We start from the raw sequence: 25,739 nt of genomic DNA, 5'->3' as shown, positions 1-25,739 counted from the left end.
ACTGTGGTATTCACTCAGACGCTGTCAAGAGAAATGTCTTCAACCTGCCCAGTAAATTCCTAGAGCCCAACTAATGGTTTCAGAAAATGTTGATAAAGCTGTGTTTTCCTTTGATATTTAATTTACTTTGTGGCCAGTGTATATGTACTTATTATTGTTGTTGTTATTATTATTAATTATTTTAGAGTAACCAAGGGGCTGGAAAGATGGCTCAGTGGTTAAGAGCACCTGCTGCTCTTGTGGATGACAGGAATTCAGGTCCCAACACTTACGCCTGGAAACTCCTAACAGCCTATAATTCCAGCCTGAGAGAACTGGATGTCTTCTGACTTCCCAGGGCATGTGCATGCATGTACATGTGAGTGTATATACACACACACACACCCCGAGACACACGCACACACTACACTGTGTGTACACAGATCCACACAGACACACTTTCACAGACACACACACACGCATATACACACACACACACACGCTCATACACACATATGCACAGACACATATGCACAGACACATATGCACAAACACATACACAGACAGACATGCATACACCGACTTGCATATACACACAGACACACACAGACATGTACACACAAATTCACACACACACAGACACTCATGCACACAAATAACAAAGAAAACACTGGAAAAGTCTTACAAAACATCTTGTTCTTTCTCACAAAAAGCAAGCTCTTTGTGATCCCAGTCTCTCCGTCATCTCTCCTTCTACTTCCCACTCTTAAGCCAAACAGAAGCCCTGGGAAACTGACTCCTTCTCGTCACCAGGGATGCTGCCCTTCTAGATGCAAAGAAAGTCGGAAGAAACATTGCTGCTGAGTCTTGAGCACGCGCATGCCATTCTCTGGTGTTAGAAGCCTAGTATCTACAATGACATAGCTGTATCTTATGGTTATTTTTTATGTCCCCAGCCTCTGGCATGGACTGGTGCAGAGTATTTAATAAAAAGTATTTAACTTCAGGTAAGTTGGACTGGAGTTGGAAAGGCCGGAAAGTTGTCAAGACATAGAGTGTGATATACAGAATTCCAAAAGATGCCTGAAGAGGCTCAACAGACTTCAAACTGAAATATGATAAAACTCATAGACAGGATGTTTTAAAAACATCACTTATTTTGGGGACATTTATTCATGTGTAAGCCCAGTTAGCTTTGTCACTTTCAAACAGGGCCTTGCATCTCAGTATGTGACTTCATCATATGCTTTTTACCATAAAAAGTTTTTTTTTTGTGTGTGTGTGTCTCTGTGCACATACTCCTTTTAACATGTGTGTCTGTGTGCACATGTGTGTGCATTTGTATGTGTGTTGGCGCATGTGGGTTTGTGCGCATGTGAAGGCCAGAGAACAGTCTCTAATGTTGTTCCTCAGGCAGTGTGTTTACTGTTTCTGAGATAGTATCTTTTACTGGCCCGGAAGTGACCAAGAAGGCTAGTCCATCAAGCCAGTGATCCCCAGGGATCTGCTGGTCTCCACCTCCCCAGAGCTGGGGAGTATGGTTAGCTTTTGTTATGTGGGGTTCTCAGGTCTTTGTTTGCTGGCGCTGTCTTCCCAGCCTCCGTTTTTGTTTTTATGACTTCCTTCATTATTTTGCTTACTCCTGCAAAATTTAGGCTTTGGTTGGCACTTTAAAACTGATTTATCATTCATTTGCTTTTAACAACAAAATGGCACAGTGATTCTCGGATGATTCTAAAGGCTCATAAATTTAGGTCCGTCATCACCATCCTTTATTTACAATACAGAAGTCTTTATCTGTAACCCCTGAAACCGACAACAGCGTATAGACCGTGATGGCAGATGATAGATTACCAGTCCAGGGGCTCGTTAGCCAGGGAGCTAGAAATATAGTCTGAGTCTTAGTGCATGAACGCTAACAATAAATGTGTGTGCTGTCAGAAGGCATCAGCGTTTACGAGCTCAATGTTGCTGTGTTCTATAGTCTTGCACACACCCAGGTGTTGTTCACAGGACTCCCGGTGCACGTGGGCATGAGCTGGAGTCCTGCCTCCAGCATGCTGAAGATTTCTAAGCATGCCAGTGTTTAAACAAGAGAGTTTAAGTCGTGGACTCTCAGCTGGGCATGAATACATGCAAGTAGTAGTATTGCTTCAATTTAAATTTGTCTGATGACCTTTTTTTTTATGTACAGAGCTTGGCGTGCTTCATGGGTCTTTCTAGAACCACGTACCTTTGCCTGGTCTTAGGTCGGGCACCAGTTACTTTGTTGCAGTTGAGTACACAGACAGAGCGAAACCAGGGGTTTATTTGTGTTACCTGTGCCAGGGTTTGTAAGAGGTACAGCTAAACTCCTGTGTGTCATAACTGTAGTGTGACATCACCAAAGAAGTTGGCCCCCTGTCCTGTGTCTCACTTGCTGCCCAGACAGACAACCTAGGCGCGGTCCAGCCTTTGCTTGTGCAGTGTGTCCGCCGCCATAGAATCAGCCTGGGTTCGGTTTTCCTTCTACAGTGTGAGAGCTCAGGTCTAGTTCCAGATTTACCTAAGTGCCTGCCATTTTGAGGTGCCTAGTCCTATTATTTGTATATTTTGTTGGGATTCCTTGATTTCTCCCCCCAACAGCCTGTGTTTCAACTTAGGTTTCTCACTTGAATGGGCGCAAGGTTTTGTTTCGATGCAGTCACGATCTTCCTCGAATCCTCGTAATCAGGGCCACAGCTAGGCAGAATTGTGTCTGGGAAAGCATCAAGGATGAGATCTAGTCTTCTGATGGGGAAGACGGGGGAAGAGGGTGAATACTGGTGCTCACCCACCATTAGGGGAGCTCAGCGGAAGTGAGTTGGAGAAGCAAGGAGGCAGTGGCACCAGAACTGGGGTCCACACGGCAGAGCTACATTTTGATCGAAGACTCATGGGATGTGGAAGTTTGAAGCAGAGGTAGAGATTAGATGAGCAAGCTGCTGCTTGGCTATTTCTGAAGGACAGAGATGCTGCTAATGCCATTGTGCATTGGTAGTGTGTGTGTGTGTGTGTGTGTGTGTGTGTGTGTGTGCGTGCGTGTGTGTGTGTGTGTGTGTGTGTGTGTGTGCGTGTGTGTGGTGCGTGTGTGTGTGTCACTGGGAGCCATTTTGGGTGGGACAGGTAGTTTTGGGTTGGGACAGCTATTAGAAAACCAAGCAGAGATGGTAACAATGAGACAGAAACTTTCCTTGTGTAGGGAAAGGCACGTTAGGAATGAGAGAGCTCACAATTGAGGAAGCCTTGGAGATCCTTGCAAACATCTGTGCCTGGCTTGCTTCTGTTTTCCTTTCATTTTATATTGTTTATTTTATCTTCTATTGAGACAAGGCCTCATTATGTAGCCCAGGCTAGACTTAAATTCACAATTTTCCTGGCTCTGTCTCTGGAGTGCTGGGCAGTATGGTTTTAGCTGCAGGCCAGTGTTTTGCCTCATAAAGTTCTGACCGAGGGTGAGTACAGCTCTTGACCTCTCGTGAAGCACCAATAAAGCAGAAATTGGGTGGCCTCTGCTCATGTTTTTCATTGAGTCTGTAGAAACCTCTTTTTCCAGGCTGCTGGATGTGAAGACATCAGCCAATTTTGTCACCATGTGGGTGTGCCTTACCATTGAGAACTTAGCTTGCACTGTATACTGGTTTCCTGTTATTTTTTTTTTTTAAATCATGATCCTTTTTGCTGTTGTATTTTTTGAGACAGGGTTTTGCTACATAGGCTGTCTTGGATGGTGTTCATTACATAGCCTAAGCCATCCTTGAACTTGTGAAAATCCTTACGTATTGAGTGCTAAGACCACAGACATGTACTGTCTTGTACCTGATATATGTACCTGACCTGTTTTTAAACTGGTTGTTTCTGTGGCTAATATTATGATTGTGCACCTTTCTGTGTGTTGGTAAATATGTTAAATGGTGAAAACTCACAAAGAAATCTCCCCATGTGAACTGAATGTTTGTCAAGCCTCCATTAATGTCCTAGAGATCCGATCCAATCCTGGGCCTGGTGGTATTTGAGTCAGGGTGTTTGGGGAGGAGTAATTGGGCCACGAGTGGGTCTAGTCCTCTTATAAGAAGACATAGGGGAGAGATTCCTTTCTGTTATGAGGGACACAGCAAGAGCGCACTCATCTGCCAACCAGGAAGAAGATATATCCCAGCATCAGGACTGGCTAATGTGTGAGATTGGATTTCCCATCCTCCAGAACTATGAAGAGTCAGTGTTGTCGGTGTGACACCCATTCCACGGGATCTGCTGAGTTGCACATCTCTGTACCCTTCTCAATACCTGCTCCCACTTTTGCTGGCAGCATCCTTGTGAATGTTTTCTTGGTGCTTAAGCATCAGTTGTTTTCCTCATTGGTACTCTCGGGTCTCTGGTAAAATTGGGTCTTGGTGAATGGGGACAGGTAGAGAGCTGAGCTTTAGGTACCCCATCTTTGGATTCGTTGATTCTCTGCTAGTAAATGTGAAAGTGCCTCCAGCTGCATTCTCTTGACTTTGTTTACACATCCCTGTGCACAGCACTTGAGACAGTATGTCAGTCAGGGCTGATGCTGACGAACGGCTGATAGAAAATGACAGTCTTGTGGAGAGGGTAGGGATGGAGGGAGAAAGGCCAGGAAGGAAGCTTTGGTGATGCTGCAGATTTTCTAGGCTGTTTGCATTTCCTGATCAGGAAAGTTGGTGAAATGATAGATTCATTTATTTTTTTCTAAATCTTTCATATCATGCAATGCTCACGAACTGATAATATTTGTGAAGCATACAGATAAATAGTCGGATTACCTTGTGGCCGGAGGTCAATGGCCTGGGCTCTGACTGTGACTGGCCCTGACTGTTACCTGTGACTTGTCCCTCGTATTGGCTGGAAGTGTCAGCATCCATAGCTCACACGGTAGCATCTTCATCCAGGGAAATGGATTCCAAGTTGGGAGCTTGGCTTCTGTTTCTGCATTTGTGTGATTTCCAAATGTTCTTAGGACCTTTTGTTTGCCTTGTGTGACCTCTAACCTAGACTCAGTATGATACCTTCCTTCTTATCTGTTAACACACGTTGAGAAAATAAACAGATACTGTGGAGTTGTGAGTGTCCTCAGAGTTGTGCCTGTACTGCCTGCCACCACAGTGTCATAGACGTCTGGAAGTCACTTAGCGTGTCCGTCTGTTCTCTCTCAGTGGCTGTACTGGATACCTATACCATCACAGATGGGCTTGTCTTTCTTTCTTTTACCCCCATGAGTTCATCTGTTTACTTCTGACTGTTCTTTTGGGTTACTAGGAACTTTGCATTCTGGTCCTGTCGGAGGTACAGGTGGTGATGCTCCCAGAAACACCTCATTGTCATAGCAACACCCACGTAAACTAAGCTCCTCCCTGTCCTCAGGCTCAGCACTTTCAGCTCCATAGCTCTGGTACCTGAGGAGGTGATGGTTGATCACAGCTTCTCTGGGTCTAATCTCTCATGGATGCCCCACCTTCTGGTTCCTTCCCCAGTTCCTAAGGATAGCAGCAGTCAGCGAGCCTTGGTCCAGATGCTTGGGTATCTGGCACCTAAGTTCATGAGTTTTAGAGTAATATGTAAGTTTCCATCTTGCCTTTCAGATCCTGTATCCTTGGCCATTCAAGTCTGGCCCTGGGACTGGATTTCCTGCTGGATGAAGTGGGGACTAGAAATACCAGACAGTTGTGGGTCTTTGTGAAGCTCCCAAGTGAGCCACTCAAAGGGACCAACAGACTAAAACCCAATGTGCACATGCCTTGATTGTTGTGGACGGTCCTGGCATGTTGAGCCCATTGTTTGTACTACACAGTATAAAATGTTCTTTCTCCTCTACCCAGTTTTTCGCTCCTATTTTAGGCAATCACGAGTTTCAGAGAATTAGTTATTGCTGAAGATAAATCCATGAAGACCCAGGGATGCATTCCTCCTTCTTTTTTGTGGGTCCATTCCTCTGTTATTTATCTCTAATTGCTTTTATATTCTGATTATAAAAAAATTGGCATGTGCCATCATTTTCAAGTTTTTTTTTTCTTCCCCAGCCATAAACATTGTACAAGCAGTGTGTGTTTCTCACGGTAACCACCTTTCAAAAATACCCTGCTGGGTTGTGGCCAGTCCTCAGCCATGTTCCCAGTCAGTCCTCTGAGTATTATCGGTGTGTTGGGAAATCTGGCCTCTGCTGTATCAAGAGGAATGCGCTTGGTGGTTTCTTTGCTTGGTGCCCCTTTTGGTACATAACATTTAGAGGAAGCTTCTCTTGTCCCGTGTTCCTGGCTGCCACATTGAGATGAGTCCTTGGAGACAACATTGGAAAAACTGTATAGTTACTTCTTTCATCCCCTGCTGTGGAGTTAACCTGGCATGGGTGCTCCGTGAGACAGCAGTTCTCAGTCTGTCTCCTTGCTTTCAGTTTAGCAAGGTGACCTGCATGAACTTGGGCCTGTCTCAGACAAGTGAAGGACTTGTCTGCACACTAGCGCTACCTGCGTGTGCTTGCTTTCTTTCTTCTTCTTCTTCTTCTTCTTCTTCTTCTTCTTCTTCTTCTTCTTCTTCTTCTTCTTCTTCTTCTTCTTCTTCTTCTTCTTTAAAATATTTATTTACTTATTGTGTATAAAGTGTTCTGCCTCCATATATGCCTGCCGGCCAGAAGAGGACACCAGATTTCATTGCAGATGGTTGTGAGCCACCATGTGGTTGCTGGGAATTGAACTCAGGACCTCTGGAAGAGCAACCAGTGCTCTTAACCTCTGAGCCATCTCTCCAGCCCCTCTACCTTGCTTTCTACCATTTCCATGCCAAGCACCCACCTCACTCTACTTTTGCGTATCGTCTTCTGGCTTCTCTTTTATCCAAAGATTCGAGTTATACTAAACTCATCTTTTTTTTTTCCAGACCCAGAGAGGTATGAAGTTGAGTTATACTCATTTTGCAAATATTTTTTACTATTTTTTTAAAAAGAAAAAAAAAGAGTTAAGACAAAGATGTTGGTAGGACAAGGGGGGTAGTGGTGCCAGAATTGAACAAAGAAATGTCCTTTTAGGTTTGCTAAGACATTACGGTTTCTTTTTCAAGTGATTTGATTCTTATTGAGGCTGAATAACAGGGAATTTCTACTGATGAATGAGATTTCAGCCCTCCTATCAAAATGCTGCAAATCAATAGTCTAATGAAGCAATAATTGATTTGGCTACTAACAAAGTAACATTTATATAGCTGTGGGAGTGGGTGCTTATTGCATAACAGCCTTTCAAAGATCACTTTGAGCAGAAAAGATTATGCAAGTTTAAGAGAAACGGGCAGAGTGCTCCCATTCACCTTGAGGGGCCTTCAGATGTGCCTCGCTGGTGCTTCCTGGTGCAGTGAATTCAGGCTGGAAGGCAGGAGGCAGAGCCGTCTCCACTGCGACTCTGGGCTCTCGATCCTTGGCATCTGGGCTGCAGGTTGGAAGCCGTCAGCAGTGTGAAAGTTCAAGCGAGTGGAGATTGGAGGGAAAGTAATCTTAACTGCGTCTGAGACTTTTCTTGGGAAAGGGCGTTTTCCTCTAATATTAACATGAAGAAACAGATTCTCCATCGCCGTGGCTGGTGAAATGGAGTCAACTTGGTTATAGTTCACAGTGCGTCCCAACACTCCAGAAAGGCAAAGTCACAGTGCTGAAGAGCCCTTTACGACCCAAGGGAGATTTTACTCTGGTGCTTAGATGACTCTCTTCACCCAGATAATGATATTTGAGATTAAAAAGAACAGCTAGTTATAAACGGCTACCTTGGGTGGTCTGTGTATAGAATTCCTCTTTAGAGTAGGTTTCCCCAGTGGATTATGGTTAATTTTGTTTTGGAGTGTTTACTAGAGGCAATGCTGTTTTTTATGCAGTGGGTCCCATTATTTGGGAGTCTTCTGGCCCAATGCATGCAGCTCCCAACTTATTTTGGGGATGCTCTCATAATGTACATATTTGTTGTTTGAAACTCAAAGTGTGTTTCTCCCTAGAAAGCAGTGTTGGAGCAGTGCTGATGTAAACCCACAGGAGTCTATTGCACATCTTCTGTTCCCCAAACAATAGGATTAACACCATGCTTTTATTGGTGATCCTGGCATCCTTAGGCGCTCATCTCTTAGCAGCTATGTGATTTTGACAGCTTGCTTCCATCCTTAGGTTTCAGATTTCAGTCTGTAAACTGAAGCCGTAATAGTACTGGCTTCATGGGCTGCTAGTGAGGCTTAAATAATTCATATAAAGTGCTTAGTTTGTTGTTTTTATTATTATTATGACTCTCGTTTGGCCACACTGCAGTAAGTAGGATTTCATGAGTTGACTTTGGAGCTTGACCAACACTTGTAATAATATTCCTCCAGGAACAAGCTCCGTGTCCTGTGCTCGGCAAGGAGGGACTGTGGTGTCCCTGAGCACATCCTCCTGGTTCTTGCCAGAGCCATCGTGGACTTGTATAGCCAGTTCTGACACTCATAGGTTAAGCTTTCATGTGAACTGGGCTTGCTTGGTCTGCAAGGCCTCTGGCTGCTTGCCTTGCAGTCTCTGGACTCCTGTGTGTCTGCTCAAGTGCAGAGTGATGTTTGCAGTGACTCAGAGGGGATTGCACGCTGGGTCACAGTTTAGTCTGGTGAGCACCGCTAGGTTTCCTTGTTCTTCAGTGTTCGGTACTGCAAATATTTGCATGCTCTGTTGCATTTTTCCATGTGTTTTTATTTTTAAATATTTATGTATTGTTTGTGTGAGTTCGTGCACACACATGTGCCGACGTGTAGGTGCCATAGCGGGTGTTGGTAGGTAGGAGGAACACCTTAAGGATTCAATTCTTTCTCTCTGCCTTTCCATGGGTTTTAGGGATTGAGCTCAAGTACTCAGGCTTGTATAGCAAGTGCCTTTACCCACTGAGCTATCTTGCTGACTCTGCCATGCTATTTCATTCAGACGAGGGAGATAAAGTATAGGTTCATTGCTAAGCATCATAGTGCTTGTAGACTTTCTTTTCAAAGAATCATGATTCAAGGTGTGTTTTACAATTTTTCGATACACTTATTTATTTGCTTATTTTTACGTATTTGAATGTGCGCATTGAGAGGTCCAAGGACAACTTGTAGAATTCTGTTCTCTTCTACCATGTAGATCCTGGGGCTCAAACTCAGGTCATCGGGCTTGGCTCCAGATGACTGTACCCACTGAGCCATCTGGACAGCCTTCTAGACTTCATTCTGCTTGGCATTAGCTGGAACGCATTAGGCATGCCAGTGCCAATCCAATGTTCATAGACGGAGCCTGGGTAGGAGGAGTGAGAGGAAAGGCCGTAAATGAAGACACCGAGGTCATAATATTCCTTTTCAATGATTATGTCTAAAATTAGGGCTATGGTGTAGATTTTAGGGTTTTTAATTATTAGGGAACAGGTCCATATTTGTAATGTGTAAGTACATTTGTTATGATTTGTCTTCATGCATTCTTCTGTGATGAATTGGTCATAAAGATTAGGGTGGTCATAAAGATTAGGGTGGTTTTAAGAATTTCAAAATTAGGGCTGGGGAGATGGCTTAGTGGTTCAGTACTTGGCAATCAACTGTGAGTACTGGAATTTGGATCCCCAGAATCCACCTTAAGCAGGGTGGGCTTGGTGGCCTTTTGTAGTCCAATCCTAAGCGGGTAGAGATGGGGTCCCCAGAGCAAACTTTCTAGACTATCAGTGAGCTCTGGATTTGACTGAGATGTCTTTCCTCACTGAGTAAAGTGGACAAGCAATGGAACATGATTCCTGATTATCAGGCCTCCTTATGCATGAACACCAACATACACCATAGCCACACATGCAAACATGACTACACACATACATATATTATACATATAAAAGTGTGAATTTTGAAAAATTTCAAACTTGAAATTTTAAAGGAGGAAGAAACAGCAGTATAACATCCCACCACTGCTCCTAGCTATCTATGTGCACCCACCCCTGCTCCTGGCTATCTCTGTGCACCCACCCCTGCCCCTGGCTATCTATGTGCACCCACCCCTGCCCCTGGCTATCTATGTGCACCCACCCCTGCCCCTAGCTATCTCTGTGCACCCACCCCTGCCCCTAGCTATCTCTGTGCACCCACTCCTGCCCCTGGCTATCTCTGTGCACCCACCCCTGCCCTTATCTATCTCTGTGCACCCACCCCTGCCCCATCTATCTCTGTGCACCCACCCCTGCCCCATCTATCTATGTGCACCCACCCCTGCTCCTGGCTATCTCTGTGCACCCACCCCTGCCCCTAGCTATCTCTGTGCACCCACCCCGGCCCCTAGCTATCTCTGTGCACCCACCCCTGCCCCTAGCTATCTCTGTGCACCCACCCCTGCCCCTATCTATCTATGTGCACCCACCCCTGGCATTAGTTACACCCATAGTTTACTCCTCAGCTTCTACACGTGGCTAGTTTGGTCTCACTCCCTTACTTCCCATACAGTTTTCTTCCTGGGATATTTTAATGCAAGTCCTAGTTTGCAACATTTCTAAAAAATAACAACATTAAGGCAGGCATGGCTCTCTCTCTCTCTCTCTCTCTCTCTCTCTCTCTCTCTCTCTCCCTCTCTCTCTCTCTCTTTCTCTCTCTCTCTTTCTCTCTCTCTGTGATTAGAAATCAGAGACAGGTGGATTTTTCAGAGCTCACTGACCAGCGCTTCAGATTCCGTGAGAGACCTTGCAAGAGAGAAAAAAGGGAGCCATGGAGAAAGACACCCAAGATCTTCCCCCACCCCAGCTCCATCCTCCTCATGTGTATGCACGGGTATGCTAGTGCACGGGTATGTGTGTATGGACTCCAGCACGCACATGTACATCTATTACACACTCTCATAAAATGGGGAAAACAGTGAAGAAACTCCCAGTGCAGCTCTCACACCTACACCAACCGTTCCAACAGTTCCTTAGTAACAGCCAATATCCAGCTAATATTCAAACTTTCTCATTTGTCTCCAACCTTTTATAAAGAAGTTGATTTGTGAAAATTAGGACCTCAGCCCACACTTTGTGTTTGGCAGCTGTGTCTCCCAGGTTTCCTTTATTTTCTGGCAGTGCTGGAGTGTTAGTTTTTGGTGGGAGAAGTCTCTTCTATAGCACAGGTCACTCTTCTCTTCTATCCACTAGAGTCAAACAAATCTTTATTCTGTTCGTATACAGGGAGGCCAGTCCAGGGAACCCCCACTTTTAATCCAGCCAGGTTTAACAATGGAATCTGTAATTTCCATATGCCCTCTGCTCTCTTAATATGAATCTAGAAAACTCACTATGGAAACCAGCTTGAAAGTATGGATTTTTTGAGGTATGGATTTCAGCCACAGGCAGCAATGCAAACAGACCAATTTCACTGTATTCCTGTGATGTCTGTGGGCTACTTGTTGGCATTGACTTCTTTAGATACTAAGCGTTACATTGCCAGAGCAAATTCAGGTAGGCGAGGGTTTGGGAGTACCGCCCTGAGTCTCATGCTACAGAGACAATGAGGCAGACAGTGGTAATAATGCTGTTAAATACAGGTTGGTACAGCTTGCCATCTACATTAGGCTGGGCTGGAGTTAAGGTAAAGATGCTGAATTCTGGGCTAAAGTTCTTCTTCTTCTTCTTCTTCTTCTTCTTCTTCTTCTTCTTCTTCTTCTTCTTCTTCTTCTTCTTCCTCCTCCTCCTCCTCCTCCTCTTCCTCCTTCTTCTCCCTCCTTCTCCTCCTCCTTCCTCCTCCTCCTCCTTCTCTGTTTCTCTCTTTTTTAAAATTGAAAACACATTAGTCTCTCATACGATGCATCCTGACAATTTTCCCTCCCTCCACTCCTGCCAGCTCCTCCCAGCTTCCCTCTTCTCCAGGTCCTCTCAGAAAAGAGTAGGCAGGCCTTCAAGAGACAACAACCAAACAGGATACAATAAGACAAGGCAAAACCCCTCCTATCGAGACTGGACAAGGCAACCCAGTGAGTGGAAGAGTCCCAAGAGCAGGCTAAACAGTCAGAGACACACCTGCTCCCGCTGTTAGGAGTCCCAGAAAAACATCAAGCTAACAGCCAGGGGCTGAAGTTCTCTAAGATGTCAGTGACCTCTTGGGTTGCTGAGAGTGGTGTGGCCTGGCTTCTGGCATGGCGTGGAAGGAGGCTGACTCACACATTTGCTTGTAATCTCTAGGCTAAAAGGCCGAGTTCCCCGGAAGGTCTAAGTAGGTCCAAGCAGCCCCTTAGTGGAAATGTTGGTGCAGTAGTGGGACTGGAGAGAGTAAAGGAAGCTGTCAGCTTGGGGACATCACTGTTGAGACCTGCACTTGCCTTCTGCTTATTCAGGGTGGTTTCCAAATTTCTCCATCTTTGCCAGCATTTTTTGTTTGTTTTCTTGAGGATTGTCATTTTGACTGGAGTGAGGTGGGATGCCAGAATAATTTTGATTTTGATTTTCTTAATGGCTAGTGATACTGAAATATTTTTCATGTATTTTTTAAATCATTTGTACTTTATTTGAAAATGTCTGTTTAGTTCATTTGATCATTTATAGACTGGATTGTTTGTTCTTTTGGTGTTTAGTTTTTTGAATTCTTTATATATGCTGGATATAAATTTCCGGTGCAAAGGTTTTCTCCCATATACTCTCTTCTCTCTCTATATATATTTCAATGTTGAGAAGCTTCTTAGAGTCGTTTCATTTGTGTTTTGAGGCAGGATCTCATTATGTAGCCTGGGATGACTTCAAATTCTAGATCTTGTTCTGTTAGCCTCTCAGATGGGTGCTGGGTTGGTGGGCAATGTGTCCCTTCATGAGGTCCAGAAGATTTTAATTTGATACAATCTCATTTGTCAGTACTTGTTCTTATCTCCTGAGCCAACCACTATAAAATCAATCCAGAGATTCCTTAAAAATAAAAATCGAGCTATTTCCTGATATAGCTCTATCCCTTCTGGGTGTGCACCCCTCAGCATCAAAACCAGCATACTGCTGAGATACCTATGTGGCCATATTTCCTGCTGTGCTTTTCAAAATGGCCAAGTTACAGATGCAGCCCAGGTGCTTATCAGCAGAAGAATGGATAAAGAAAATGTGGCTTATGTACTTGATGCAACTGTATTCAACCATACCAAGAATAAAGCCGTGTTTGTTATAGCAATATTGAAGGAGCTGGAGATCTTGTTAAGTGAAAGCCCAGCAGATTCACAAAGACAGAACTTCCCACTTCTGTGTATATGCGAACTAGGGGCTGGAATGGATGTGCAAGCCAAAGAGGGACAATTGGGGATGTGGTGGAGAAAAGAGAAAGGGAGGAGGGGATAAAAAAATGCCTAAGAAGGTATGAATGTGCTCAAATGACATCACATGTGTGTATGAAATGGTTCAATGCAGCTTTGGATTAAGATACACTGAAGAAGGCCGCTTGTTTGTCCCGGCTGCCCAGAACTGAAAGAATCACACAGAAGCTATATTAATTAAATCATGCTTGGCCCATTAGCTCTAGCTTCTTACTGACTAACGCTTACATATTAATTTAACCTATTTCTATTAATCTGTGTATCGCCACGTGGCTGTGGCTTATCGAATAAGATCCATCTGGCTCCGGTGGGGCTACATGGCTTCTCTCTAGACTCCTTCTTCTTTCTCCCAGCATTCAGTTTAGTTTTCCCTGCCTACCTAACTTCTGCCCTGCCATAGGTCCAAAGCAGTTTCTTTATTAACCGATGGTATTCACAGCATACAGAGGGGAATCCCTCTTCAGGGTTTATGAAAAATGAAGTGGATTTCTAGAAAGATTGAATTAGTCAAGTTTACTTTGTATGGGGCTTGGCATAGAACTTGGCAAGTCGTATTTAAAAGGTGACTGAATAGTAGATAATGAGACAATTTCAGGTGAGGACATACTGCTTTTACTCTGATAAATGGACACAGTATTAAACCAAGTCCTAATGACTTATGGCTCTACCCATGAATGACTGAATCTCTCAACTCTCATCAGAGAAGCATATATTTGCAGAATATGGTGAATTACACAGAGACACACAACCGGCCAAGGTGCAGAGAATAAGAGACAGAAGAGGGTTCAGCCCTAAATAGAACATACAAACTGTGCACTACCCCCACTCCCGGCCCCAAAGCCTCAGGGATTGTTTTGGAAGACAGGCTCAGATGAAGCAGTGTCCTCTGGACATAGCAGGGCAGCTGCGCATATGACCTCACAGTGGAAGTGACAGCATGCCCAAAACCTGTATCAGCCTAAGCCAGACCACATCCCAGCATGGAGAGGAGATTTGGGCATGAAATTTTACCCTCAGCCAAGGAGCTACTGGCAATTGTCAGATGCAGGGAGAAAGAGGGTCAGATTTTTTTCTGTTTTCTTTTCCTAAGAATGTTGTTCCTGATTAGTTAGCCATACTCCAGGAGAAGGCTACACCCACATCCAAGAGTATTTGGTCCACCCATATTGGCCTTGATAGAATAGGAAAAGACACACTGTGGGGTGGTAGGGAAGAGGGTGGATGTGGGAAAAGTTGGGGCAATGAGGATGAATATTATCACGGCAGGTAGGAAGTTGTCAAAGACCTAATTGAAATGAGGTATTGAGGTGAGGTAATCCTATCAGAAGTGATCAAGTGGCCTGACATGTTCTATCAAAAAATGTTAGAAAACAGTGAAGAGCCGAGAGGTGCTCACTCTTCCTTATTTCTACCCCTGTTGTTCCTGTCTTACAGGTAAACCTAGTCTTGATAAATTTTACATGCCTTGGTCAATACTACGCTGGGGGAGAGGGAGTAAGAACGGAGGATAGGAATCTGTGTGTGTGAAAGCAGCACAATGAAACCCATTATTTGATATGCTAACTAAGATGTTTAATATTAAACTATTTAAAATAATGAACAGCTTGAGCGTCCCCCCTATATTGGTACCGGTATTGAAATCCTTCAGTTAGAATCTTCAACATTGTATAAGGCAGTCAGACAAATTGTGACCATGTCCAGATTGAAATAATGCGTGCATGATGCTTAACACACTGCCTGAAACTTATTAAGACCTTAACCAAATGCCAGCAGCCTCATCCTTGCCAGCTGGGTGGTAGTTCAGGATGTGAACTGTCTGGCTGCCATACTGGTGAGAGAGGAGCGTGGAAGCACTTTTTTCTGACATCTTTCTCTGTGTCAGAGGTGACCAGGGCAGAGGCTATACCAGATCAGGTGCCTTGTGGCTGACTCCCAGCCTTGTGTCCTGAAAAAAAAAAATCCAGCTTTGAGTCCCTTCCTGTCTGCCATCTTGTATCTAATCTTAGATTAATTAATCTAATTAATCCAAAGTAAATGTATATAGAATCATAGACTAATATAAATGTCATTTGTGGCATTACTTACCGGTGCCACCTGTGGACTGACTACTATGGATAATCTGTCACTGACCAAGTTGACATGTCTGGAGTTTAAGATTTTATGAATGAAGTATACAACATGTAGCCTTTGGGGCTTAGCGTAACTCCCTAGACATACCTTGTCTTACCGTGTGACTCAGTGGCTCATCTGTGCTTACTGCTAAGCCATATCCCATGATGTGCACAGACTGTGTAGCCTTTTAACTGCTCACTTATAGAAAGTTCTAGTTCTTTAGCTGTCATGAGTAAAGCTGCCATGAATATTTATGTACAAGTCTTTGGGTGAACAAAAGTTTTCACTTCTCCGGGATAAGTGCCTCGGAGCACAAAGGCACTTTTAAGGCAGTTCATCAGTCTAGAGCTATGTGCAGCGTGATCCTGCTCTGGGTTGCAGTTTTACTCTTTATTTAGTCTGAAATCTGATTTTTCATGGGGCCGCATTTCGCTAGCCCTCTGCCTGTTTCAGGGACCAAGCTGATTAGGGAGCTTCTGAATTGGGAGGGAGGTTTACTCTGTTTTGTGGCTTGCAGATCTGTGAGAGACAGGGCTACCTACCATCACTTGTGCTTGCTTGTTTTGCTGTGTTGATCTCTCTCTCTCTCTCTCTCTCCCTCCCTTCCTCTCTCTTCTTCTAATACATCTGCCCAGAGCTCTGACACTGTGCATAGTTAAGCCAGTGACCACGGTGCTCTCTCTCATTTCCTGTGGGGATGCTAGGCCCTCAGGGACCTCTGTGAACTTTTGAAGGGGATGGTTTCCACTTTCCCTCTTCCTCCTCTTGCAGTCGGCTGTAGTGAACACATGTTGCCAAAAGATGGCAGTGCACTTTGCCGTGCTGAGATGTCTCTCCTCTCTCGTCACCTGTGACTCCGACAGCGAGATGTGTTCTATTTAGGTACATGTTGCAAATGTGGGCAACACATTTTGCAAAGCAACAAAAGCACCAATAACACCCCCCAAAGAAACCCTCAAAAGAAAATGTCATATTTGCAGAGAGTGTCTAATAAGAATGACTACCTCTTAGAAGTGACGTGGATAGGAAACGCCGTGGGAACGCATGTGGCAGTGGACTGTTCTGGATGCTAGGTTGATTGTTGTGCTTTGTGTAGGTCCTGAGTAGAAAACTGTGATGTGAGGCCTTCCACCCCTCATCTGACTTAAGACCAGCCAAAGGGCAGGGATAGCCTAATTTTGAGCTTAGGGACTTGCGATACCTTTTAGTCCATAAGCGAAGCTCCCAGCAACATAATTATCTCAACAGCAATGGATGATATAAAAGTCTTCATTTTTGGTACTTTTCCACTCCCTATACCTGTCTGTGCCTAGGGCATGTGCGCACAGCACTGTTTAACATTCTTTGTGTGCAGGAAGGCTTTTATAGAAGGAGAGGTGATGGGGTTCGTTGGATGTCATAAACAGACCAAGCTGGCAAGAACGAAATAGAATGAGTTTAAATACAAGGTTAACTAATAAAATCGAAGCTGCGCGCACAAATTGAACCAGTGATGTCAAGCTCTAGTTTGGACATGTTGTCCACTGGAGTCATCCTGCTCCCTGGTGCCTTCTCTGGAAGCAGTCCTCTCTGACCACCCTGGCTGAGGCTATGAAGGATACGGACTGGTTCTGGACTCTGACTACAAGCTCCAGCATGCCCCCTCTACACGGTGTGGATTGGCGTGCTGAACTTACAGCGTTCCATGCACTAGCCAGCACGGTCCGAGAACACACCCAGAGTTGCCATCCACTGGACAAGGAAACAGGTGGCTGAAACTCAGGCAGCAGCCTTTTTGCTGGTGTGCACCCCTTGGCAAAAGCCCCAGGCTAAGAAGAGAGCTGTGCTGCATGAAGTTCTAACTCTGAAACCAGATGCTGTTACCATAGAGACAAGTGAACTGCTACAGGAGTGGGAGGCAGCAGGGAAGGATGGTAGAGGGAGGCAGGAGGGCAAGTGAGGCGAATCTAAAGGCTAGCCTACCCGAGGACCTTCAACCTTTAACAGCCCTGTGACCAGCAGGCTGGTGCTCTTGAAACTTGGGTGCTGGCGGCCTGCCACTTGCTGACTGGCTGAGTGGCAGCTGCTTGCGCTGTGAGTACTAGTTGGTCAGCACGTTGGCAGTTGGCACAGGCTCAGGGCGGGTGGGATCTCAGAGGGCTGGAATGTGGATGGGTGCTCCAGCGGCTGACAGTTTTGCACAAATGTTTCTCGTGCCGGACTTAAGTCACCCTCACAGGCCTGCTCAGTGATTAGGACCGGCTGGTGAGAGCCTGCCCGTCTGGCAGACAATTTGATGTGTGTTCCAGCTAAATCATTTTGCTATCCCAGAATAATGGAGAATGAGACAACCCCCACCCCCACCGTGGGTCTGGACTTGTGTAGAAGGGGTATAACTTCTCCGATCAGAGCCCAGGATGAAGGAAGGCAGTTCTGACCCGAAGTGTATTTTACACTGGCTGGTGCCACTCTTAACCCCCTGATGTTGGTGAGGTGCTTCCAAGTCAGGTCTGAATTCTGCCGCATTCTAGCGATGTGAGCAGTGCTGAGGCTGCGTGGAAGGAAGCACACTTCCTGCTCCTTTTCAGCAAACATGCAGGGCACGCGCAAAGGACGTTTGTAAGGACGGATTTGGGGGCCTGATTAGGGACTAGATGAGTTAATTTCTTCCAACTGATTTATAGAGGGGAAAATGGTTGGGTCAGCCACTTTACATGGTATCTCTGTCTTACTAATAATAGCCAGCAACTGCTAAGAGGACGTACGACTGAGGAACTGATTCTTGTCATGTAAAGATGGGAAGTGGGGGATCTTTCTGGTCTGTGTAGAAGGCCAAGTTCACTAGGATGACCTTGCTCTTAGGGCAGGGTAAAGGCTGCCACATTTTCTGTTTTCGCTTTGTTTCGCTTGCCCCTTTTCTGCGGAGAAGAGGTCTGTTTTCAGGCTCTCTGCATGATCCATCAGGAAGGACGAAGTTCTGATGACTTGCTATGTATAGTCTTGAAGGGAATGCGAACTATGCATCAAAGAGCCAAGGAATGCACCAATCATGACCCCCACTCCCTGCTCAGACAGTGGGGCTGGGCAGTTGTCTCAGCTTGGCCAGAGGGCCTGTACACTGACTTCTCTTCCTTTCCAGTCATCTCTGGCTTTTTTTTTTTTTTTTTGTGGCATGTAGTTTTGGAAAAGGCTTAGATCTTGAGGTTAAATGCTTTCTTTAGAAAAACATATCAGGAGACAACAAAATATTAAAATATTTTAGGGCCCGCCCGATGGGTGAGAGGGTCCCAAGTGAAGTCTGCATTTAGTTGTGTTGAATCCAGCATGCTGACTGACCTGGGGTCAGTTCTGAGAAGAGACGTGGGACAAACTGTTTCATTTGCCAAAGGGAACGGTGCACAGTTAGGGTGTGTGCTGTAGGGCAGCTCTCTGGGATCTTGCTCTGTTTCTGAGGAGCTGGAAGACAGTATTCTCCTGAAGCTGCCATCCTTATCTCTGTGTACACGTGCTAGGTAACTGATGGCTCCTTGCCCTTTGGACGGCACCTGACCTCCAGGGCAAGTCTCTGAGAAGGTAGGTGTGATTGTGTATCCCTGGCACTTCGAAGTGTGCAGGCAGGCTGCACAGTAGATCCTCGGTTAATATTAACTCCCTCCTCACTGAAGGGAGGCAAGAAAGAGAAAAGGGAGCAGGTGGGCACCCTCTCTCTTCCTGTCTCCCCCAACACTAAGCGTGGTCCGTTTCAAGCACGTCTGGTATAGACAGTTGCATCTTCCGTATTGCAAATCCAGCTTTTGCCTCCCTGTACATCTTCCTCAGCTTTTGGGTGGGGTTCTCTCTCTGACTTCTCTGATATCACTCATGCCTGTTTACCCTCGCCTCCCTGCCTGACTTGGGGCTGTCGGGGTGTTTTAGTGGGTGGTCTCAAGTCCACTCCCTTGTACCTATTCTTCCTTCCTGCATGAGTGCATCTGGTAATAACGTCAGCCCCAGCTTGATGTGTTTGTGTGTGTTTTCCATGGTTTAGCACCAGCTGCAAGTCCCTAGATCCAGACTCAGGCAGCTGTGGTCGTACTAGCAACTTTTTACACACAGGACGCGCATCTCCACCTTCAAGTGTGCAAAACCGACCTCTCCGTGCCTTCTCAACGGCTTGTTTCTCACACAGTCCCCTTGGTGCTTGAGGGAGCTTGCGAGTTTCTCTTGTTCCCCCACCATCTGTTTCCCACACCACAGGTAGCCTGATCCTTTAAGAAGGAAAAACAGAGCTGAGTTCAGTGCTGACTCCTTCTGGCTTGTGTGACCTGATTCTCCTATGTCATCAGTAGTACACTTGCTTCCTTTGCTGTCTAGACCTTACAGCTGTTCTTGTGGGTGCTAAACCTTCCTACCTGAGGGCCTTGTCACTTGCTTTTCCCTTTGCTGGGCTCAGCACCCCCCTATACTAGAGAGCCCCCTGTGGCTTCCACTTTCTGCAAAGCCCCCAGGGCTGCTCTCCTACACTATCTTGTGCATGGTTATTTTTTTCAAGAAACTTTCTTGTCTTATTTGTAGATTTGTCCCCCTCCCGCTGAAGAATAGCAGGAATATAGCCAGCAGTAATTAAAAATTTGCTGAACCCACGAGTAAGGCTGTATCATTTAATCTTCCTGGGAACCTAAGGCTCAGCGAGTTTGGCAAATGGCTTGGCGTCTTAGTCTTTAAGGTTTTTCATTCCCACTATAATCCTGCGGGCTGACCCATATCTTGTTTTATACATTTAGTTTGAGTGCAGAAAAGGAGAGTATTTTGACCTGTGTCAGGATGAACCATCATGTATGAGGCTCATATCCCCCAAAGAAGACTCTTGAAGGGTCCGAAAGTCGTATGTTTCTTCCCATCCAAGTACTAGCCAGGCCCAGCCCTGCCTCTGAGATCAGACGAGATGAGGTGCACTCAGGGTGGTATGACTGAAGACTAGTAATGGGTTTCTTAGTGACATTGTTCCCCAGGGATAGTAAAGGGGGAAACGAGGAAAGAAAAAAAAAGCTTATTTTCTTGTAGAATGTTTTTTATTTGTGTATATGTGTTCTCTCTGTCTCTGTCTCAGTCTCTGTCTCTCTCTCTCTGCCACAGCACATGTGTGGAGTCAGTTTCTTTTTACCATGTGGGCTCTAGGAATCAAACTCAGATCATCAGACTTGGAGGCAAGACCTTTACCTGCTAAGATACCTCACTGGCCGAGGAAACCACACTTAGAAAACAATGTGTGTTAAGTCTGATGCTGAATGCTCTGAAGTTTGCCACCTCATTCGAATCTCAAAGCAATCAATGCAGAATTGATTGTCGTATTGTGATGAATCATTGTGAAATTGATTTGATTACTCTAATTTTATACAAGAAAAAAAAAAGTCCCTGTGGTTCAAAAGAGTGAAGTATTTTACTCCAGGTGGCATAACTACCATGAGGTCGAATTAGGTGTTTGTGTTTTGCTTCTGACCTTTTAGGTAAAGGCGATGGCTTGGTAAGGGAGATATAGTCTTAAAATAGGAAGGGAAAAACGGAGTTCCGTGCACCTCTGCCTAGACTCTAGCAATTACGTGAAGCACCCGAGTAAGTTATACAGACGGTATGGAAAACAGACTCGACCATATCCAATGCTTGAGCATACAGTCGGGTGGCTAGAATACAGAGTGAGCATGTGGTTCTCTGGCAAGGCTCACGTATGGGATGACATACAGCAGCTGTCCCCAGAGAAAGTTCTTTGTTACAAGACCCGTACTACACAGGCAGCATCTGAGCAGTTCAGGGTTTCTCTCTGCTCCCACTATAAATAGAACTCATGGAATTCTGTATACGAAAGTTAATGCAATGAGAAGGGGATAAAGCTTCACGCATTCTCTAAACTAGAAACATGTTTGGCACTGGGAGACTGAAAAAAAAACACCACGCTGTCATTCCTTGGATAGATTCTGAGGTCTTATTTAGCATATGAAATTGCAGAGTAGATCCTATTATGTAAGGAGACAGGAGGACAGCATAGCGTGGTTACAAAATGAAGAACTTCGTGCCCTTCCGAGAAGAGTTAACAGTGCCTCTAGCATGCAGAGAGACGCGTGAGAAGAGCGTGGAAATGAGGGGACGGGATGGCATGTATATGTGCCTATTGCTGAAGCCCTGGTGCCAGATAATCCTCAGATGTCAGATTTCCGTGAGGCCAACATGTGACTCAACGCTTGCCACTCAACACAGGGTACTGGGCTGGTATTAGGAGGCTGGTTGCAAGCTCGGCTCCCACTGTGCATTAGCCTAACTCCCTGTCGCTCTGTGTGTGGGTGGGTGTGCCTGTGCGCCTATGAGGGTATACATTCTGTGCGGTGGCTGTTTGAAGAGCTAAGCACTGAAACTGGATTTCCACAAACGATCATCACGAACACTCCAGAAACATCAATCCTCCTCTCTTGGTATTTTTTTTCTTCTTTTGCTTTCATCTCTGTTTTTCCCTTCTGCAACTCCCCAAAGGGACACTCTCCCTCAACATCCAGCCTACAAGATTGGGATTATTTTCTCTTGCCTGTCCATGTGGCTGCCCTCTCAAGGTTAGACCTGAAGCTATGTGGGGCCAGCACATTCTCCAGCACCAGATGAGAAGAGCCGCGTGAAGGAGTGACAGCCACTAAAGGAAGAGGGACTCTGCTCTGCAAACATGAACAGCAGCTTGCAGGTTAACCTGCCCAGAAGCTGGGCTGCTTCAAGTGGCTCACTTCAGGAGAAGTCTGAGCATTCTTTTTTTCTTTTCTATTACTATAGGATGGAGGATGAAGCTGTCCTGGACAGAGGGGCTTCGTTCCTTAAACATGTGTGTGATGAAGAAGAAGTAGAAGGTGAGCCCTTTGGGTCTGGGAAAGTGTGTGTTTATATCCATGTACTCTGTAGATAATGGCATTCGTATATCTTATGCATGTTATATTTTGAAAAGTTAAACACCAGATCTTGTTGGTGGAGTTTCTTTGATCTCTGCATTTTCCTTCAGCACAGGAAGTAATTCTAAGAACTTCATCGGACCCTCAGAATTGAAATCAGCAGAGCTTTACCCGTGACATTTTTTTTAAAAGGTGTTATTTTAAAGTAGGTGCTTGTGTTAGCTTTGCCGCTCCACTAGAAATGAATGTTTTAGTAGATAATTCCAGGGAGCTGCCAGATCTATAAGAATGTATTTGTTAGCACCTTCTACTGTTCCTTTTCTGGTAGCTTACAGGGGAGAGAAACAGATGTTGCCAAAGGAAGAGCGATAATCATTGTTGTAGGGAAAACAGGTCTAAGTCGAGGGTGGTGAGAACAGTTGTCAGGGGCGAGCCTTCGTTCAGAAAACCCAGGCAAGCGTTTTCGATTTAAAAAACCCCCTTGGAACCTCTTTCATTAATGTTTCCAGTCTTAAAACCGAAGGAGAGTTCAATGTTATCTGCTGCCAACATACCTCAGCATGTGCTTCCTTCAGCCCCCCCCCCCCCCCCGGTCACTTATCAATAACGTCAGGGGAGTACCACTTGATTGGTGGTGAGAAGGCAGCCTTCATTCATATGTGTTGAAGCCACAGTGTGAAGGCTGTATAGCCTACTACTGGAGTTTAGTATGAGATTTCCTATGGCAGTCAGAGTTACAGATAGCATCATAGGAAACTCGCAGATGAACGCTGTGATCAGTTTCTTCCATGAATGTCACTCGAGAGGCTGTTTTGGAGGCTGTTTGGAGACTGTGGAGACGAGTCCCTGTGGGTAGCTCGTGCCTCCCAAAGCCTTGGCGGAGAGGACGGTGAGGCTGAGAAGAAGAAGGTGGATTGTGTGTGTTCTGGAGCAATGCTTCAAGCAGCTGGAGCCCCAGGTTGAGGGGGTTCAGGCTCCTGTGCTGCCGGGAGCCAGCCCCAGGATGGTGGTCGCTGTGTGGTTTCTTTAGTGACTTTCTTCTGCCCTCTGGATGACTTGTGCCCCCTCTGCCCCACCCCCGGCTTCCCATTCTTAAGCTCTTGAGACCGACTAACAAGAATTTGGTGCCTAAGTTTCTTAGGAAAACGGAAACTACAGTATTTTCTTTCATATTGTTTTATGGGTTCCTTGCATTTTTACAATGTGACCACGGGAAAACATCAAGTTGGAGAGGGCAAAGGAGTCGAACTTTTCTTTTTTGCTGAAACTTCATTGCAGTCACTGCCGTTATCCCCGACTGTTAAAGAGGAGATAAAGTCATTCAGTTAGAGCCTAAGAAATAATGTCGTTTGATGAACATGCTGTTGTTTTAGAACAGTTAAAGTGGAAAAGCCTTGGGAATGGGAATGTGCGGTGTGCACACATTCTCCTTTGGGAACGAGGTCCTGGCTGAGTTCTCAGGAGATGTAAATCTCCCGTCCTGAAGGTGCTTTGGACCAACAGTACTGCGGTAGATGGCTGCACTCGGGTTCTTAAAGCTTTGCCTGAGAAGTGTATTTCCTGAATTATTCCCTGGATTTTCAAGCAGAAAATTAATCTATTGATCACAGTATAAATCATAATATCAACAACACATAATTCTGTAGCCAGCTTTCTTTGGGAGAGAAGCAGAAAAGGCAACCAAAGGTCACAGAGGTGCCTGGTTCAGGGCAAGAAGTGTGCTGGTTTTATGTCAGCGGGGCTTGCACCTTCTGTTCTCATAGGACTGACGCACGGCAGTCACTCTTCCGTGTTGTTGGCTGGTGTGTGATTGGAACCCTCTTAGTTCAAGGCATGCTATGTTGTCTGTTGTCGGATCCTAGGCCTTTTGTGATGGACTTGGTGTGGCCCCCTCACAGTAGAAGGGTTGGGAGTTTAGGAACTGGTTCTTTCTCTTGCAGTACCCTTCGACCTGGCCCTGTCCTCTCTCAGCAGGCTCCATCAAGTAGGACTGGGGGGAGGGATGCAAATGTAGTTCCAGCTCTGGGTGAGAGGACAGAGACAGTGCAGTGGGCAGAGGTTCCATGGTACATCTGGGGGTCCTGTGAACGAGTAAGGAAAGGGATGGCGGTTGTCATGGTATGGGGATATATTTCTCAAGGTTGGGAGTATATCCCATAGTTGTAATTTCATAGGGTAAGGCTTTACTGATAGGGAACACCATGTTACTTCCTGAATAGCTGAGTCTTTGGCACACTTAAGCAGAAGTTACTGCTGGGGCTTAAGGATGGAGAGTCCAAAGGGCGAGTAGCTGGAGCTCCTTCCTGCAAATTATCAGTCATGTTTCCTTTGACCCCAGAGCTGTTTGTTTCCCTTCATAGATGAGCATGACTAAGGTATATTACAACACACCTTGCAAAAGTAAGTTTAAAACTTTGCTCCTTAGTAATTTTTTTGTAAGTTTTAATAACCGAGGTCCAGTAGCTATAGTTGCTTTGCCATGCTCGTACAGTAAAAGTGGTTCTTAGAATCCTCCTGATTCAGTTCACAGAGGCCAGAATTATTCCAGGTTCTCTTCTAGTTTCTTCTAGTGGTGACCTGGGCTTCAGACCATGCCCCCAGTTCACCTTGCTCAACTTTACACTCAGTTGGCGGCATACCACTTAATCCTCCTCCTAAAATCTTCATAGAGAGCTGTCAGCTGCAGAACTCACCAGGAGCAGAGTGAGTCAGGAGAGGAATCATCTTTTGTTTAAGTAATGAACTTATCATTACCATGTATATTTAAAGATTTAAACCATGTTTCCATCAAATGTCCCTCATGTCCCTAGGCTTAGACCTAGCCTTCTGAGAAGGAAACCCAGTGCCAGTTTTAGTCTTGAAAATAAATGGAAGCTTTTTCTTTTCTTTTCTTTTTTTTTTTTTTTGATTTTTGAGACAGGGTTTCTCTGTAGTTTTTGGTGCCTGTCCTGGAACTAGCTCCTGTAGACCAGGCTGGCCTCGAACTCACAGAGATCCGCCTGCCTCTGCCTCCCGAGTGCTGGGATTAAAGGCGTGCGCCACCACCGCCTGGCAAATGGAAGCTTTTTGATCTGTTCCTTCACTGGCTGCCTTATACCATGTACGATTTGTAGTTCATATTGAGTGCCAAGTGTGTCAACTTGTAGAAAGAGTTCTGTGATTCGGACACAGATATCTGCTCTGAACCCAAAAGCCTAAGTTTGTCCTTGGGCACTTCTGTGTAGAAATAGTCAGTAGATAATAAACTGATGTTGTCAGAACAACCTAGACCATGGGAAACGACTACTTGGGTTTGATTTCAAACATCGACAGGAGAAATTGCCAGATTTTGTCAGTTATTCCAAGTTTGAGGTGGCTTTTTTGTTCTAGAGGAAACTGTATGGATTATAAAAAAAAAAGACAGGTTGGAGATGGGCGTAGTGGTGTGTATCTGTGATCCCAGAAACTGAGGCAGGAGGATCAGGTGTTCAAGGTTAACC

The 25,739-nt window shown here is 45.3% G+C and overlaps 1 protein-coding gene across 3 annotated transcripts in view; it reads left to right on the top strand.

The window, feature by feature from the left end:
* The window catches only part of Slc4a4 (solute carrier family 4 member 4), a 412,005-nt gene that overhangs the window by 106,166 nt on the left and 280,100 nt on the right, over positions 1 to 25,739 (top strand). For all 3 annotated transcript variants that reach the window (XM_087908890.1, XM_048425042.3, XM_087908891.1), the window contains one exon: positions 22,148 to 22,221. In XM_087908890.1, the coding sequence (XP_087765016.1) occupies positions 22,148 to 22,221 (74 nt within the window). The remainder of the gene's footprint in view (positions 1 to 22,147; positions 22,222 to 25,739) is intronic.

Source organism: Myodes glareolus, chromosome 8 (genome assembly GCF_982192425.1).
Source record: "Myodes glareolus chromosome 8, mMyoGla1.1, whole genome shotgun sequence".
Classification (NCBI taxonomy): domain Eukaryota; kingdom Metazoa; phylum Chordata; class Mammalia; order Rodentia; family Cricetidae; genus Myodes; species Myodes glareolus.
This window is presented reverse-complemented; position numbering and strand designations above follow the sequence as displayed.